Here is an 18,531-nt window from a genome sequence, read left to right on the forward strand (position 1 = left end):
AAATTATACTACTATTTGATACCAAAATTACAAGACCAAATCTAGGGAGACCAAAACATATTATCATGCTTAATTAAACAATATCCTACATACCATAAATATATTTACATACATGATTATATTTATATCTATCGAAGGATACATAAATAGAGAGCAAAATTATGGCATAGAGAGATGATCATTATAGTAATTTATTTTCTAATTTTGATGATTAATTAATAGAGTGGAATGACTGAATTAATGAATTAATACTGATCAGGCCACAGAAAGCCCCCATTGCAAAATCTCTCTTATCATGGACGGTACCGTTACAGGTAAGTCCATATTCCGTCAGAAGCAAATCGACCTTCCATTCTTCCATCTTCTCATAATCCGCTTTCTTGTAACGTGGATAATGGAGCGGCATCTGGAAAGAATATTCCGTCATCTTCTTGTTGACGTCGTTAGAGGATAACAACAACGTCGTCTCTCCATTAACAACATCCATATTCTTCTTTGAGCTCTTCTTCACATTAACGTTAACGGCGCATGTTTCATCATCGTGGTGTATAGTTTCATTTTGGTGCCCTAACACGTGGCATGCTGAGTGAAGAAGCCACCTCAAAGCCATTGTTGATCTCTAATATTTTCAAGAGAGAGAGAGAGGAGAAGAAGAAGATGTTTATATGTTTTTGGTTTAAAGCAAGAGACTTGTGACTTGTATCGGTATCTATAGCTGGCTGTTACCGACTTTTATTAATTTTACAATAGGAAACGACTACTAATTTAATGCTTAAGGTTGATTTATTTTAAAAATATATTAAATTCAAAATAAATGTATTGGATGTATTAAAAAATCAAAATAACGTATATTTCAAGTTTAATATAATATTATTTAAACACCATTATTTATATATGCATGAGTACTTGTCCATTTTTATCATATTTTAATGTCAATTTAATATTATATTTTTATCATATGTCAATTTAATAGTGATTAAAAAGAGAAGGGTTAGATGCTTATATTGTTTTAATTAATATTTTTGTCGATCAATGATTAATTTAATTTTAAATTTAGATTGCTTATTTAAGATACTTATAAATATCGGTCATCGATCTTAGTATTAATTGTTGCGGACTTACAGCGGTTGCAAGTCTCTTTTTCGTATAGGACAAAACAAAGTTGCATAAAATGAGTATCGTGTTGATACAAGAAAAGGCCTCGTGGCTGGCCATATTAATTCTCGATTTCTCATAGTCAACGTCATGCTCAATTATTAGGTGTAACTTATTGCCCACGGTTTCTAGAATTCGTAACAGTACAGCAAATTAGGCAAAATGTTTAAAATAAAATCTCTCTTCAACTTAAATTTATTTTTATACATGATTTTTCCCAAATTCTAATGCAGTATTTGGATTTTTCTTTCTAACGAAATTTTTTTATCAATTAAATTTATAAGTAGAGTGGTTGAAAAATAAAAATTATGAATATTATTTGATTATCGAGAGAAACTATAAAATGATCATATATAAAGTGACGATGGGGAGACACCATGAAGACTTTCATGCCGCTAAACCGCAATATAAATGAGATAAATTAGAATAAAATAAAGTTAGTGAAAACAATACACATTACTAATTCGTGGGTTGTTGTAAGAAGAAAGCGTGTCACACAATGTTTTACAAAAGAAAAATAAGGCTTAAAAAACAGGTTTTTATCATTTACGAAACCAAAACATTATTGGATAGGAACTTTTCATTATGAAATTTATTTTTTATCACGTGTTAAAATTTCATCTTTTAATGATTGATTAATTTTTTAAAATATATATATATCAATTAATAGTATATATAAATAATAATGTGTTAGAAAGTTCTCATCCAAAAATTATTCGAAATGAAATCATTTTAAAGAAACAGTTTTTTACCATCGATGAATCCGTTGACGCATCCGTCTGTATTTTCTATATAAGGTTTACATGTGTGATAAATGTGTCCCTAAGATAAGAAACGTAGATGTACCAAAATAAATAAAGTCAAAAGATATTCCGTAAAATCTTGAGTGCAAAAGAATTTTAGAGTACCGCTGAATTTAAAAATAACATAGGATATTTTTCTGTGGTTATAAAATGAAAGATGAATAAGGAAAAAAATAATAATCATATTTTCTGTAAGGAATACATATATTGATTTTTATATGCTTATATTAATGAAATAAATTTCGAATTTTCATTCTAACTATTATGACTATGAGATTGAACTTTTGTTGGGTTCGAAAATGCTCACAGAAGTTCTTGTTCACATTACAACAGCTCAGCTGTATGTAGTTTGTAACGCAACAAAGTCAATCTTTGACTTTTGAGACACATACATAGCTAGATTTAAAATTCCACCTTTAACCCCATGAAATTCACTGAAATTGAGACTTTGGGCTTAAGGCCTTTTTTTAATATTGACGTTGGGCTTAAAGCTGGTCAAGGCCTAAGCAATAAGGCCTTCCACTCCTAAATGAGATGTTTTTTAATCTGAGGTTGATATTCTTATTGGATTATTAAGTGAACGAAGCCCATTCAAGTGATAATCAAGCCTCTTTGTTATCACAATTAGTAATGGAAAACGAGCGCACAGTTCGACAACGAACCGACTCGAACATGCATTTGAAGTTCGTTTAGTAAACGAGTTGAGCTAGGCTCGGTTCGTTTATTTTGATCATTTAGTGAATAGATCTCGAACAGAATCGAACAATTCGTGCCGAGGGCATTTTGGTAATTTAATATTAATATTTATAAAATGATTTTTTATGTTAAATTACTTAATTATTATACTAAAAAATAATATTTAATATTAATTTTTTAATTATAATACTAATGATCATAAAAAATAAATATTAATATTAATAAATTAATATTTTTTGTTTTATTTTAGTCATTTAATAAATATTTTATTTTATTTAATATATTTTAAAAATTAAACATATTGTTCTCGAAGGCTCACGAACAGTAGCGAACATAACCGTATCTAGCTTTCTTGAGCTCGTTTATTTACGAACATAGTTCGGCTCGATTCGTTTATAAACAAACACTCATTCAACGAGCCGAACAGATCCGAATTGTTCGTTTGCCCATCACTAATCACAATACAGTCGATTTTAACGGTAATAATATCTCGATAAATAAATAATCTTGATTAATTAATGAATTTTAACGATTCCGAGTTATTGTTTAGCTTATTTCACGATTTCTTCAATCCCCTTGTTTGGCTTTCGAATAATCAAACTGAGACAAATAGGTCGTAAAGCCATTGTTTTTTAATCACCATCCATTTACATAATATTCTTTTCGTCTGCTAATGTATGTTTTTTTAGCTATTTTTTAAACATTAAAAAAAAATATTTAATCAATATTAATGAATATATAATTTTTTTAATATATTTCGAAAAACTAAAAAATATTTATTTACGGACGGAGATATACTAAATAGCTCGAGCGTAAATTAAATAGATTATGGAATATCAATTTTAGCTCTAGATAAAAGCAAATAGAAGAAAAATAAAACACAAACACCATCTATGAAATCCGACAAAACTGAGAGCAATATTCTGACAATAACAAAGTTCAAAAATAAAACAACTTTTTGTCTCCTCTTTTCAGCCCTTTAAAAGTAAATTCATCCGCTTGAATCACATACTAGTTCCCGTCAATCAAACAAACCAGTTAAGCCCTCCCAAGTCTCGGAGTCATCATTGTCAACCACCACCGATGCATTTGACTTCTTTTTAGTTCTTCTCTTCTCCCACGACTCGAAGTCATCACTAGACACGGCATTAACATTGTATAGTAAGAGAAAGCTCTTTCCCATATATCTAATACGCTCGTGGCTGGAAATCATTTCAGCCAAAACATTATCATGGTACGGAATATAAGAATCAAGTTCCACTTCATCATCACCAAAACCAATGGAGAATATCCTATTCGACGACGCTGCTGCACACCATGCTTCCCCGTTGTTTCGAAATCCCAAACAAAGTATCTTATCATGCATTCCGATGCCGTATCATATCTGCAAACAATCTCCCATGACTCCATATTATTACAGTCTTTCATCACCCACACTTCTAGAAACCGTCCTTTATGACGCACAAAAGAACAACAAATCCCTATGTTTGACTCCTGGTAGATGTTTGATTCCAGAATATCCCTTTCGTCAAAAAGTTGAGACAATTTACTCTTTTGAAATGCCTCAGCATTTACGTCGAAACCTAAAATTAGGCAACTTTTGCTCGTATCATCATAAACCAAACTATAAATACAATGTATAGCTTCATAAAAGAATGAAAAGAAATGTGCTTGGAGCCACTGATAACCGCAAGCAATTTCAGAAATACCTTTCCATGAATTCTTATTTAGGGAAAAAATCTCAACTTGAGGAGGCTTCGTATCATCCAAGAAGCTAAGAACCTTAAGAACCTTGTAATCATTGCTCAAGGAGTTGAAGGCAAACCCAAGAAGAAAACAAGCGTACCCAGAATTATAAGAAGGGGGGAAAATCGGTTTAGGAAGGGTAAGCATTTTCTTTATAGTGGGATTCCACAATATAATATCATGACTAGATTCAACAACAGTCGTAAGGCATAGCACGCCATTACATATAGCGAGGGGCTTTGTGGTATTTTTATCCTTGTAAGGCTTGAATAAAATACTAAACGTGTTGTGATAATCCAAATCGTCATTCTTAAGTAGAAGCAGTTGCAAATGTACTTTACGATATTTCATCCTATATTTCATCTAAAAACCAAGTACTGGCCATTTTTATAGTTGGTCTTCCTAATGTAGGAGACTAGGAGTACGAGAATAAAGTACTTTTGATAAGAGAGCGGCATTGTTTCTTCACACACATACAATGGCCAAGACTAGTCGGTGGTAGTTTATGAAACATTTTGAGAAGAAGATCTTCTGCCAAGTTCTGCATTTGTTTTTTCACTTCACAATTCGTAGCATTAGCATTGTCAATAAAAAACGAGCTCTCCTCGAAATGTAGCATAGTCCTATAAAGCTTGATCTTGTGGTTTTTTGCTTAAAATACTGGCTCGTACTGTATTGTACTATTCCTAAGAGATATGGAGATTAGCCTGCGATCATCATTTTTTGACCATGATGCAGCACACCGCACTTCACCATTATTTCGTAATCGCAACCAATCTACACTACTCGGCATACCAAAGGAAATTCGTCCACAATCAAAATTCCATATGTTCACCGCCGACTTTGTATTACCATATTCTTTCATCACCCATATTTCTAGAAACCAATTTTTACCAGCCTCAGTAGAACAACTGCAACAAATCGCCAAGTAAGAGTCCATCTACGATTCCGATTTCTTATTTCGCCTTTCAAATAATAACTCAGGTAATTCAATCTCTTCGAACACTTCGGCATTTAAATCAAATTCTAAAATTGCACAATATTTGTGACGATGTTGATGAACCAAACAATATAGAGCCCCATACAAAATCTGAAGGATATCTATCCACCAATGATAAAATGGAGTAATATCCGAGATGTCTTTCCACGAATTATTAGCGAGTGAAAATATCTCAACTCGATATCCATCTTGGTTAAAAATCTTAAAAACCTTGTAATCGTTTCTCAAGGATTCAAAACCAAAATCGAGACATAAATTATGAAGGAGATTGATAAACTCACAGTTGTAAATAGGTTGAGGGAGGATAAGCAATTTTTGTATGATTGGATTCCACAACATAATCTCCATACCATATTCATCAGCGATGCATAAAACACCATTACAAATAGCAATTGGAGTTGGCCTCTCCTGACAGAAGGGCTTGAATGGAATAAACAATTCCTTGTAAGGATCGACACTTTAATTGTCGAGATACAACTGCAGATGATCATCGGGTACACACTTTTTCCGGAAAATCAAGTCCTTACGTGTTTTGCAATTGATCTTGTGGTTCTTGATGAGAGAATGCCATTCTTTGTTGAGACACATGCAGGTGTTAAGAGTTTTGAGAGGTAATTTCTCTAATACATTCTGAAGAATATCATCAGTCAAATTTTCCATTCTAGCTTTCATAATTGTCTGTGCGACTGAGAGAGATGCACAGAAAATCAACAAGTAGCAATTTTTGGGTGGAAGTTTCCTAACACGTCATCACTTATGCATGAATATCATTAATTGATAAATATATAATTTTTAAAAATTAGCCAATCATTATAAGAAATGAATTTTAACATGCACGTGGCAAAAGGTGATTCGCATGCCTAATTTAGGAAGTTCCTATCCAAAAATTTTCCAACCCGTAATGTAGAAATTTTGAAGCATAGGAAATTGTTTAATAAGGTAAACCTAGAGCTAAAGGTAAACCTAAAGGACTTACTGTTTGGATTCCTGTCGTGGGCCATACTAGCCTACTTATTGATAAGCCTTTGATCAGCTCATATAATTTTTTCAAAAAGGTAGTCATTTTGATCCATATTTTAACATTTTCGACACACATCGTTTGTCCCCATGTTTCCTATACCGTTGCATTATTTGGACGGTAATAATTATCTATCTGTTCATTAAAATCAATCAAACCACGACACATGTACATATTACGAGTAAAAAAACCAATGTTGACATTATTAGCAGGATTAAGATATCCCAACGAACAAACATATCCTTATGCCAAAAACATACCAAATTCTTTGCCCCTTTAATGAATTTTTGCTAAAATCTTGAGTGCAAAAGAATTTTTTAGGAATAACCCTGAGGGGTAATTGAAAACAACGTAGGTTATTTTTCTATGGTTATAAAATAAAAGATGAATACGGAAAAAAAAAATCATTTTTTCTGTAAGGAACACATATTGATTTTGATATGCTTATTAACGAAATGGATTTCGAATTTTCATTCTAACTACAGTATATAGTTATCAGTTAAGCCTCTTTGTTATGACAATAGTAGTTTTTTTTTTTTAATTTGATTAATTATTTTTCTTTGAAGTTTAGGATTTGATTAACTGATTATGGCATTCAGAAAAAATAGGAATTATTTATGGGTGAATCATAAAACTGCTAGTGCTATGAAAGAGAAAATTTGCAGATAATAGGAAAAAAGATTAATAATATGCATATGATATTGTAGCTGTAGTTTACGAAATTGGAAGGAAAAAAACCTGTGAACAACACATACTATCATATTAGTATATTATTTCTGTCCCTAATTAACTGTCGATTTTCCTATATAATATAGTTAATTAAAGACGGAAGGAGTATGTATACTACTAGTTTGGTGTTTATCTCAGTTAACATGCATGATGCAGAAAGTTAGATCAGTCTTCTTCTTTTCCAGCGGTCACCTCTCCTCTCCAGGCTCAGGCTTCCATATAGCACTCTTCAATTTATCCCATACAGTAACAACTGGCCCCCTGCAAATCAATTTCAACTTAACCTTTAATTCATATTCTCAAATCAATTCATGATCACCACCATCTTAAATGCAAACCAATTTCAACCGGATAGTATAAGGGGAAAATATTATCTCCCTTACACCCGGATAGTATAAGGGTAAGCTATATAGCGAATGATATGATCGATGCATTACAACGAGAGTTGAAGAAAGAGAGTTTTTTTACAGGGATTCAATTGGGAGGTCTTGGTTGTCGACAACGCGTCTATTGACAGTGTTTTCTGATGATGAGATTGATACTATACTGGGGCATGAGGTTAAATTTCTTATTAGTGCTTCCTTGTTTTGGATAATGATATGTATAATGTATACTCCTATATATATTTTGGCTGAAATGTGTTTATGACTTTTGCTTGTAGATTGGGCACGCTATTGCACGACATGGTGTCGAAGTGCTAACTACGTATTTATGGGTGTTCATCCTACTAATTATTCTCTTACGATTTTTTCGGATGGACTTGTCTCTCGTTATCTCATTTTTTTTGTTGAGGCGTCATTTCTCAAGAGAGTATGCTCCTTGCTCGATCAATTTTCTTTTTAAGTTGTTTGTGTTTATCTTCAATTTTTAATTTTTTTGGTGGAAGGTTCTTGTGATGGTATAATGTTTCCAACCTATGTTGGCGGTTTCTCCTATTGATTTCATATGAGTGGTAGGAATTCGGATAGTTGATAAGTTACATATGTTGGTGGTTTCCTTGTAATTGACTAACATGATGGAGCTCGAAGCAGATTACATTGGTGTACGCTTAATGGCGTCTGCTGGATATGATCCTCGCGTAGCCCCTTGTGTATACGACACACTGGGAAAGCTTCGTGGCGAATCGAAATTGAAAGGCATGCTGAGAAAGCTTTTAGGTGAATCGAAATCGGAAAATCTAGGATATCTGTCCGCCTCTCCGACCTCACAGAAAAGAGTCGAGTCGTTGGCCCATACCATGGAAGAAGCAATCTCCATATACAAAGATTCTAAGGCATCTCCTGGCTTCTGAGATTAAAATCGACTATTGGAGACTTTTTTTTCATCCTTTTTGGATTCCCAAAGCCTGCTTATTATTGATAAGCCTTTGATCAGCTCATATAATTTTTTCAAAAGGCAGTCATTCTCAAATTTGAATGGACAAAAATAATAGTTTTACCTTTATTTTTAACGTTTTTTTAAACACGTTCATTCTTTTCAAAAACATACTATTTCATCAATAAATTTGTTATTCCGTTATACTATTTGATCATTCGATATTAATGGGCGTTAAAAATTGCCTATCTGTTAATCGAAACCAATCAAAACACGACACATGTATAAAAAAATCAGCGTAGACTTTATTATTCCGGACTAAAATATCACAACGAACAAACATATCCTGATGCCCAAATCATACCCAATTCTTTTGCCCCTTTAACGTATTTTTGCTAAAAATTAGGATTTGATTAATTGATTATGGTATTTCACTCAGCAAAAAAATAAATAAATTTATGGATGAATCGTCAAATGCTATGAATGAGAAATTTGCAGAGAGATAATACAAAAAAGTATTAATAATAAGCATACGATATATTTGTTGCTGTAATTTGCAAAATTGGAAAGAAAGATAAGGAGATAATAAGATGACAATACTTGTGAATAAATTATGAAAAGAAAATGAATCTATCTATTCTGCTAATATCCATATTGATAATCAAATTCAGATACACCAACCATAGCTGAAAGAACTTGAGAGATGATAAAGAAACCACCAACAAAGATAACCAAAACGAGAATAGCAGAGATAGGATTCTTCAATAGCTCATAAATCGGCTGGAATATTGCATAGAGTGCACCAGTACTCACTGTAAGTGCATACAAACCATATCTCCTTACATTATCCCAAAACTCTTCCATTAAAGGTCCTTCTGGTCCAAAAGCCATTGCCTTGTAACTATCTCCATCGTCAAAACCCATCAAGAATAACATAAACCCTACTGAAACAGCACTTATTATCACCTTCCTTGAGCAAAAATAGTCATTGTTGGAGGAAAAGAGAGAATTTTGGTTTCTGGGTTTCAATTCTAATAATCCCTTAATGGGTTTTTGCTTATTATTGTTAAGCTGATTGGAAGAAGTTTTGCTGATGGTTATGAGTTTTGAATGTGTTTTGGGGATGAGGGATGGAGATTTAGGGATTAGGCGGGTGAGATTAGTGGGGTTTTGGAGATAGAATCGGAGATTCAATGGAGATGATTTCATTTTTATGTTTTGGGTGAGTGAAAGAAAAAAGTTTCTTGTTAACAAAGTGCCTTATGATTGAAGTATGTGGTGACTCTGAGTTTCTCTTTTATTTGTCATCACCTTATCTTTGTAGTAGTACTAGTACTTACTAGAGTAAAATCAGAAATTAGATTTAACTGAGATGAATCTCATAATTTAAACCAAAAACCTTTTTCATAATATTTTTTTTACAATATTGGGTGAATGATCTAGAATCAGAAATTTTGATAAAAATGCTTTTTTATTTCTTGGAAGGACAATATTATTAATAAAATATAATAATACTTTCGTTCTAAAATAAATATTAATTTTTACATATAATTTATATTAAAAAATTTACATCTATTTTAATCAAATTATCTTAATTAATTAATAATTTTGAAATGAAATTCTTACCTCTAAATTAAATAAAAATGAGAGATATTAACAAAACTATCACATAATATTTGTCTATAAATTACAACGGGTGAAAAGGCTTTGACTTTATTTTTAAGTCAAAAAATGAAAAATCTCAAAAAGAGAAGACAATTGCCACAAAATTCGTATGGTAGTCAATCAATTTTTAAATCATTAATAATTAATCACTTTTTAAAACTATCCAAAACCATTTTTACGCCAAAAAAAAATACACTTTTTATGTGTTAAGTAATTTGTTTAGCACCAACAAAAAAAAGGAAAGAAGGACAGATGAAAAACATTGACCCAATACTGACTTGATCAACATTCTTAACTTGACACACGTGGACTAATTAATTTGACTTAATTTCTCAGTAATTTTTATAAGGCAGCACACAAAAGAATATCCCTTTTGTAGACAAAATATAAAGTATAAATAAATAAAAAACGATTTTCCCTTTGTGCCCTTTGGCTTCGTCTTCCTCTCCTTTTTCACACAACCAAGAGTCATAAGGCAGCTTTTTGTCACACCAAACCCTGCAAATCCTCAACTCCTGTCCACTGCGCTGCCACCGTCTCTCATTCTCAGGCTGATTTCATTAAGTGGCATCGTGTTTCTCAGGTGGAAGAGGCCAAAAAAGGAAGAAAAATCCAATCTTCTCTTAAAAAAAAAAAAACACATCTTTTTTGCACCTCTTCTCTATCTCTGGCCTGTTCTCTTTTTTGTTAAACTTTCAAGGAAGCTCTAGGGTTTCTAGGGCTTGTGGGTTTGTCGCAAAAACACTTCGTTCTCTTTCTGATCAGCCATCTTTGTCTTTTAAGCTAGAAGAGATGCCGCTGTGACGTTTATTGTGTTTTTGTGTATTTGTTTGGCTGCCGACTTTTTCCCTCTTTGTCACGGCTCATAATCTAGCCAGGGTAAGTTATATGATAGCTCACTTGGTTTTATTGAATTTCTAAATCAGTATTTTTTTTCTTCCTTTAATGGTTTCGAGTTTGGTTTAGAATACATTTTCCTATTAGGGTGTTGTTACTGGAATGTGTTTGATTTCTGTTACTGGCCTGACTTTGATTTGCTTGAGCAGCTGATGTGAATAATTCGTGCTTTAGACTCTCCATCTGCTCCCCTCATTAACAAATATGTCTGTCGACGATCCTACTTTTGTGGCTTGGGAAGAGCACATTGTATGCAATGAGAGGGGTAACCGTGTGGTACACTATTACTTGAAGGAGGCAGATGGGAATTCCGTGCTTGCGGTGTTAGGGACTGAGAGGAGTATAAGACACATGATCTATGTGATTGCGGAGGAGTTTGTCAAGGAATATGAATCAAAAAATTTCATTAATCCTAGCACAAAATGGCGGGCTAGGCGTGAAGTTGTGGAGTGGTTAACATCAATGACTTCGAAGAATCATTCAGGTATTATTTGCAAACTTTTAGATTCTTCGTTTTGAGGTTTGTTTGGCATGGAAGTAAGCATTAATCAAAAGTTGTTGTGGTTATGATTACTGATTAGTACATTGTAGATGAATTATTTTAGATTTTTCTAGTTCTATGTGCTTTGATGTTTTTCTTATGGAAAGGGCCAAATACTACCTATGTGTTTCACCATTTCCGAAGTTAGCGTCTTAGGAAATTGAATGGACTTCCTTTTGGCAATTATCAAATAGCAATTACTAATTCAGGAGGATGCTTGCCACAGAGCACGTTCATTTCTTTACAACTTATACTAGGAATTTTTATGTGTAATTTATGAAAAGTAGATAGAGTTTTTACCGAGGCGTTTTCTTCCATCTTCTTGTGGTTATTAGCGAACAAAGTTAACTTGTGTTACATTTTCTGACAACAACCAATTGTGTTTCACCATTTCTCCTTAATAGAGTGCATGGTCTTACTATTTTCGTGTCGGCTTGTGGTGATGATTCCAAAGGTTGTATTAAATATTTTGTAATTTGCACCAAAAAAAAAAAATTGTAATTTTGTTTTGGTATATATTGATTCTTTTCTTCTTTCTCTATATTTGTGAACCTCCTTGTTAAAAAGTTCACGAGTGAGAGCTCAGAACTGTGTTCTTGTTAGCGGCTTCTAATAAGACTCTAATTATGAGCTCCGATGAGGAAATAGCAACTATGAAATTTGGTGAGAACATAGGAATTTCGGTCTCCGATCAGGAATCGAGAGTAGACTCCAACGACGGTAGTTTATTAAAATCAAAAAGTCGCTTTCAGCATTTTCTATCTTGCTTCTTTCTTTGTTCTGTTATTTATCTACTCGATAAATATTTGTTTCAGTAGAATTCTCTCTCTCTCTCCACCTTTTGCTTTTAATTTAAATCAAAAACTTGATTTTGCTCTTACTTGCAGATTCACAGATGGATAGCTTGACGCAAAGTTTGGGATCTCTTGAAGTATCAGAGCCGATGGTATAATTATTTATATATTCTTAATCAGTAGCCTTTTAGATATTGATTGGATCTTATTTTGAACATATATCGAAATTCCAGATTGAAAGGAAATTCAAAGCTCGAAATTCAGACATTGCCTGGTCTGGTGTCCCGTGGGTCTGTGCTAAACAACTGATACACTACCCATCCTTTTACCGAAATAAAACTACCATACCTGTAAGAATCATTTTGGGTTTCAGATTAACATGCAATGGAAAACTAGTCGCCATTCTGATCCAAACTTTTTCCCTTGATGTTCAGGTTCATTCCTTTGTATTTATCATGGATGTGGGGCAATCTAACTACCTTGGGTACTTGGAAGATATGTATGAAGATAAAAAGGGTTTGAAGAAGGTAAAAGTGAGATGGTTTCACCGTGACCAGGAAGTCAAGCATGTGATGTCTCAGCTAAATCCTCATCCAAGAGAAGTTTTTATGACTACACATGTTCAAGTTATCAGCGCAGAAAGTGTCGATGGCCTGGCAACTGTCTTAACTCCAAAGCATTTTGAGAAATTTGTTAATGCTGTTCCAGATAGCTCTCGCTTTATGTGCTCTAGGCAGTTAAAAAATAACAGGATTAAGCCATTCACGATTACTAAGCTGAAAGGTTACCACAGTCAAGCAATTTTCTCTGCATCTGATGGCTTGCTCGAATCGGAGAAGTACGGCAAGAGCCAGGAAGAAGGGGAAGAGTTAACCCTTAATGGACCTGCAAGCTTCTTAGGCACTAAGCGAAAGAGAAGCAGCAAGGGCGTCGAAAGTAGTATTGGGAAGATAGGGACTCCTCCTTGTAACCAGAGAGCCACAAGATTCCCAAAGGTGAAATTTCGATTTTCAAAAAAACCATTGGGCATCAAATCTGAAGAACCTCGGGCCCAAAATACTGTTTCTTCAAAAGTGGGCGAGAAGGTCGAGTTTCTATCCCAAGATAGTGGCATCAATGGGTGCTGGTTTAGGTGTAAAGTCTTGCAGGCAAATCAGAAGCGTGTGAAAGTTCAGTATGATGACTTGCTGGATGCAGACGACTCTGGAAAACTCGAGGTATGTCTTTTACATAGTTGAAATAAATTAACATTTTTGAGATGCAAATAGGGCAAACATCAAGCTTCATTACATCTTAAGTTGGCTCTGTCACAGATAAGGCACCAGTTCTTAGTCTATTGTTTTTTATCTTTGTGACTCTAACTGGAGGGTTTCGCTTTTGTTTTCTGTTTAACTATTATAGGAATGGATCCCTGCATGCAGAGTAGTGGCTCCTGACAAATTGGGCATGAGATGCACAGGTCGCCTTACAATTCGTCCACGTCCTGAAGATTTGGCCAATCCTATGTTTGAGGTTGGAGCAGCCGTGGATGCATGGTGGTGTGATGGGTGGTGGGAAGGTGTTGTTACTAAAGTGGATGGCCCCGGAAATTGTATTCAGGTTTATCTCCCTGGTATGTTCCAACTTCTTTAGGCAATAACCTCTTTTCTTATATGCCAATCTTGTTCTATAGTGAATGATGCATTTATTATCATTATTATTTGTCAGGGGAAAGCAAATTTCTGAATGTTGACAAGAAAACGTTAAGGACTTCGAGAGATTGGCTCGGCGACGAATGGGTTGAAATTAAGGCGATGCCTGATATACTTGGTTATATATCTGCAAATGCAACTCCTAGGACGAAACCGCCTCCATACCCTGTGGCTACCATAGAAGTATCTGGAGGTGGTTCGTTAAACACAATTCCCGAACTAGTAGCTGTTAAAGAACTACCTCAGGCAAATGCTAAAACAGAAATTAAAAATGGTAATGGTGATGAGATTGAAGCTGGTGTAAGCGGCAAGGAAGGAATGGCTATGGAGGAAGATGTTGAATCTGCCAACCCAAAATGTGAAGTGGCAGAAGTCCCTAAAGTTCTCAGCTCAGTCGTGTAAATGGATAGTGTAAGAACTGTGCAGTATAGTTCAGGTTAAGGAAAATTGTGTAGGTAATATATGAGTTTAGAGGTTTGGTAAGTTGGTGATAGTCAGTAGCGTCGTTCAAATGTTAGTTTATTTCCCCCCCAAAATCTACCGGGGTTTCCTTTTGTTGGCGCAGTCTTATTATATCTATAGTATTGGGTTGTCATTTACAGCTAATTTGGAGGTTAACTGTAAAGGCTAAAATGATTGTAATTTTGTTTTGGCAAAGGACCAAATGACTCCCGTTTTGCTGGTTTGTGTATTTTCTGTTAATTTACATAACACCAACATTTTCTTCCGTTCATCAAATTAGATCTTGCCGTTAGTTTGTGCTGATCTGACAAGCTTAACCAATCAAATGTATTTTCTGACCGGTGAGCCTGTCCTCTTCATCTTATTTTATCTTCTTCTCTGCCGCAAAACTGAGAATTATGTTGCATAAATCATTTTTCGAACCAGTTCTCCCCTATCCACATCAAATTCATTCCACTAAGGATGTTTTATCAACTAGCTTGCCAAGTCAGACAAAACTAACGGCAGGGTCTAATTCGATTCGACGATGGAAGAAAATCGTTGAGGTCAATTGAGATAAGGGAAAACGATAGGATTTAGAGTCAAAATATTGAAACCTTGGGGGTTTTATTTTTAAGGAAAAAGTAACTTTAAATACATGGAAGTAAAACTGTAAAAACATAACTAACACGCACATTGGTTTAGCAGAAACATGAAAGTTATACAATGTACCTACCTTTTGACCTCTTTTACAAGAAATGTTACACAACAAGGCAAATATCAGTGGATACATATCGTTTTCTTCACATAACAGAAGTGTTGAGAAGTGAAACTTAAAGGTCGATAAAAACAGGTTCATATTCATGATGGTTGAGCAAGGCCCTTTTTCACAAGCATGTCGTAGACTTTATCGATTTTGGTTGATTCGATCTTGAACAAATGATGTGCATCAGATTTCTTGGAGACATTGCCATTGATAATCTCCACTGACATCACTTCTTGCATTTTAAGGTAGATGGTTGGCGGTAACCGAATCTCAGAGCACATCCGTTTCTCCTGCCAAGACAAGACAAGAATCTTCAGTTCAGTTGGAAGGAAAACCAAACAAATACAAAACAACTGTCTTGTCTGATGAAAAATGAAAAACTTACAGCTTCAGAAAGCAAATGAGTTTCATATAGTCCCATTATATCTAGATCATTAACATTGCTTGAAGAAGCCTGTCCAGCTGTTGGTTCCTGATTGGTTGCTCCCCCTTGTTTTGCTCTTTGGAAATTCTCTTCAGCCTCTCGTTTCCTCTTTTGATGCACAAATCTCTCAGCCTCAGCTGATGTACGACACCCAGCTGCTTGGGCTTCTTTAAGTTCTTGGATTCTTCTCAGAGTTCGGTGTTCCGATATTATTGTCTGAAGCAAATCTACATGTTCTTCCTTGGAATGGAAACGCATGAAGGCGTCGTAACGCCGACACAAAGCCTTCTCTTCAGGAGATAAGTCTTTTTCAAAGCCATTGGAATACAGCAAGTCTCTTTCCAATATGAAATCCTTTCTGCGCCTTCTCTCATCAAGCCTTTTATTTTAGACAAGGAAAACGAAAATCATAAGTCATAATCAGGAGTGCGAGAAAATACAGACTCTAGTTCTGTAGAATACCTATTTGAAAAGATACGAAGTACTCTCAACTTCAGCTCATGCTCATCCTCGGTATCTGTGTCTTTGAACTCCAAATCAGCCAGTAGCTGCTCGGCGTCGTTATCGTATTCAGGATCGAACTCCCGCCTTTTTGCGTTATAACCACTCAGAGTAACTAAAGACGAGTCCTCATTCCCTGAAGAGTTATGTGTCTTCACACCATAAGAGCTATCTGTTATTGGATCTGCCAGAAAGACAAAACCATTAGCAGCCCAGCACACTTTGCATCATAAACAAAGTTTTTAAAAAATATATAAACCTTCCATTTTGACGTTATTGGGCGGCCTATCTTTAACCTGAGACATACCCTTCTTAAGAGCTGGTTTTCCAGATTCTACATCTGAAAGGTTTGATAAGGTTGTTCCGATTCAACATAATAAACCACAACTGAACAATCTATTAGTATAAGCTATAATATAATGATTTTCACCTGAATTTAAGCCAGCTAGTAAACGGCCAGAGGGGCCACACTTATGCATATCTTCAGCTCTGAACAAATTTAGAGTGACAGCATAAGAAATAAAACCTCTTTTGAGAGAGAAACTAGAAGAATGTTGAACTTACTTGACTCGTGAAGGAGAAAATGGAGATTCTTCCTGCAAATTGTGTTCCCCTAACAGAGAAGACCCTGTGTCAATCGTACAGATTTAAAACCACCACATACTCAAAGATATAATGAATTATTCTGGTTTCTGCTTAACATGTCACTCAGCAAGCCGTGGAGAAAGCAAAAGAAAAGAAGAAGGTAAATATTTATTAGGGTAATTTATAAATAACCAGGAGGCTAGTGACATGATATATAGAATTTTTTGCCTGAGATCTAGCTATACAACAGATTGAGGCAAAATAATCTTGGAAGCAGAAAATGGTAATAAGGATTCTAATTAGGAATAATCTAAACAGATGTGTTCAGACTTAATTCTCATCAGGAAAAAGGTTTTAGACATATAGTAGGAAACAAATTGAATAGGAAAGAAGACAGCTAGTCCTAATCAAATTCTAGGAAAAAATAAAGCTAATGATAGAAAATAAATCTGCTGTAAATATTTACGAACCTTTCTTGTCATCACCAAGTCCTTTAGCCATAGCAAGAAGCTCCTTTCTATTTTTCCCAACTACATGCGACATGTCCTGAACAGAGAAAATCCGGAACTTGATTACTTGTAAGACACATCACAAGTAAAAAGAGAAAGCCGAGTGTTCAAATCATCATACCGGAAGAGGGAAATATGGAGAGTTCATATATACACTTGTGTAATGTTCAATACACTGTTCTTTATTCTTTGTCCCTACATGCTCAGCAACTTCAGCTCCGCTCCCCAGACCATACATTTCAATTCCCTAAAATTGGGATAATTTTGTCACACGAAAGCAAGAAATATGCCAATTAAGAACACAATCACAAAATAAGAAAATAAGAACCTCAAGAAGCAATATTTCCTCATCTGCATTCCAGTCCGGGCATATAAGAGGGAAAGATAAATTGTCCTGTCAAAAAGAAAATTCGCAAACACATAAGCACAACTCATCTCTGTAAACTGAATATTACACCATTACCAAAATACTAAAACAATACGGGGCACCTTAAAGTGCAAAAAACAGATATACTGGAAAACCAAATTTTCGAAAACTGTCTATTACTACTAACCATGACCCTGTAAGGATGGCAACTCTTATGAGGTTGAACCTCTGCTCCAACAGAAAAGCATTCTATACATAAATCAAAATCGGGGCACATAGCACACTTTATGCGTATCTTTCCGGTGATGTCTTTGTTGCAATAATTGCAATGGTATAAAGCCTTCTTCCCATCTCCAGTTCCTTGACCTGTCTCCGACGACAAGAAAAAGTAGTTTAATGAAACCTTGATGATAGTAAACATATTCAAAACTTTATAGCAGTGTGAGTATACCTGCTGATGCGGATTCAAAGTTATCTCCATTTGAGGAATTCTTTTTGCGCCTTGATCTGCACACAACAAAATAACAAAGTCTATGAAGTGGCAAAATGCACAATTCCGAATCGAGCAATGCAAGCAACGAGCTAAATCATTACAATACCCAGAATGATTGCTCACTAAAGTATCATTCTACAAGTGTTATCGAACTTTTGAACTATCAGCTAACCAAAATGTAGCTTATCGAACTTTTGAGAGACCCATAAAAATCGAATAGTAAGTGAATTTCAATTAAAGGAATCGAATTTCTTGAACGAGCTCTCTTGAGCTTCAAATTAAACTGCAAAAGCAACTATAGTCTCCAAAATCAGAGATTTAGAAGAACAGAACTGAAAATTCAAACCTTTGAGAGGGGTCCCCATCGGATTGAAAATTCCCACGGGAGCGACCCAT

General features: G+C 34.6%; 5 protein-coding genes across 5 annotated transcripts; 1 reads left to right on the top strand and 4 right to left on the bottom strand.

The window, feature by feature from the left end:
• Positions 1-3,863: 3,863 nt before the first annotated feature.
• Positions 3,864-4,751, bottom strand: LOC139885090 (F-box protein CPR1-like). The gene has a single exon (XM_071869041.1). The coding sequence runs from the start codon at positions 4,749-4,751 to the stop codon at positions 3,864-3,866; it is 888 nt and encodes a 295-aa protein (XP_071725142.1).
• A 589-nt stretch (positions 4,752-5,340) lies between these two features.
• Positions 5,341-6,463, bottom strand: LOC139885092 (putative F-box protein At3g10240). Its single transcript, XM_071869042.1, has 2 exons — positions 6,377-6,463; positions 5,341-5,808 (listed from the first exon to the last, which is right to left on the bottom strand). Exons 1-2 carry the CDS (start codon positions 6,461-6,463, stop codon positions 5,341-5,343), a joined length of 555 nt encoding a protein of 184 aa, XP_071725143.1.
• Positions 6,464-9,103: 2,640 nt separating this feature from the next.
• On the bottom strand, positions 9,104-9,670 carry LOC139885093 (uncharacterized). Its single transcript, XM_071869043.1, has one exon. The coding sequence runs from the start codon at positions 9,668-9,670 to the stop codon at positions 9,104-9,106; it is 567 nt and encodes a 188-aa protein (XP_071725144.1).
• Positions 9,671-11,227: 1,557 nt separating this feature from the next.
• On the top strand, positions 11,228-14,451 carry LOC139885094 (uncharacterized). The gene is made up of 6 exons (XM_071869044.1): positions 11,228-11,507; positions 12,452-12,510; positions 12,592-12,648; positions 12,793-13,575; positions 13,760-13,970; positions 14,066-14,451. The coding sequence occupies exons 1-6, from the start codon at positions 11,228-11,230 to the stop codon at positions 14,449-14,451; spliced, it is 1,776 nt and encodes a 591-aa protein (XP_071725145.1).
• Positions 14,452-15,351: 900 nt separating this feature from the next.
• LOC139885095 (transcriptional adapter ADA2b) lies at positions 15,352-18,531 on the bottom strand. The gene is made up of 12 exons (XM_071869046.1): positions 18,482-18,531; positions 18,094-18,149; positions 17,830-18,008; positions 17,604-17,669; positions 17,397-17,522; positions 17,237-17,312; positions 16,746-16,809; positions 16,612-16,670; positions 16,441-16,521; positions 16,143-16,365; positions 15,642-16,059; positions 15,352-15,546 (listed from the first exon to the last, which is right to left on the bottom strand). The coding sequence occupies exons 1-12, from the start codon at positions 18,529-18,531 to the stop codon at positions 15,352-15,354; spliced, it is 1,593 nt and encodes a 530-aa protein (XP_071725147.1).

This window comes from Rutidosis leptorrhynchoides, unplaced genomic scaffold, assembly GCF_046630445.1.
Source record: "Rutidosis leptorrhynchoides isolate AG116_Rl617_1_P2 unplaced genomic scaffold, CSIRO_AGI_Rlap_v1 contig78, whole genome shotgun sequence".
Taxonomy (NCBI): domain Eukaryota; kingdom Viridiplantae; phylum Streptophyta; class Magnoliopsida; order Asterales; family Asteraceae; genus Rutidosis; species Rutidosis leptorrhynchoides.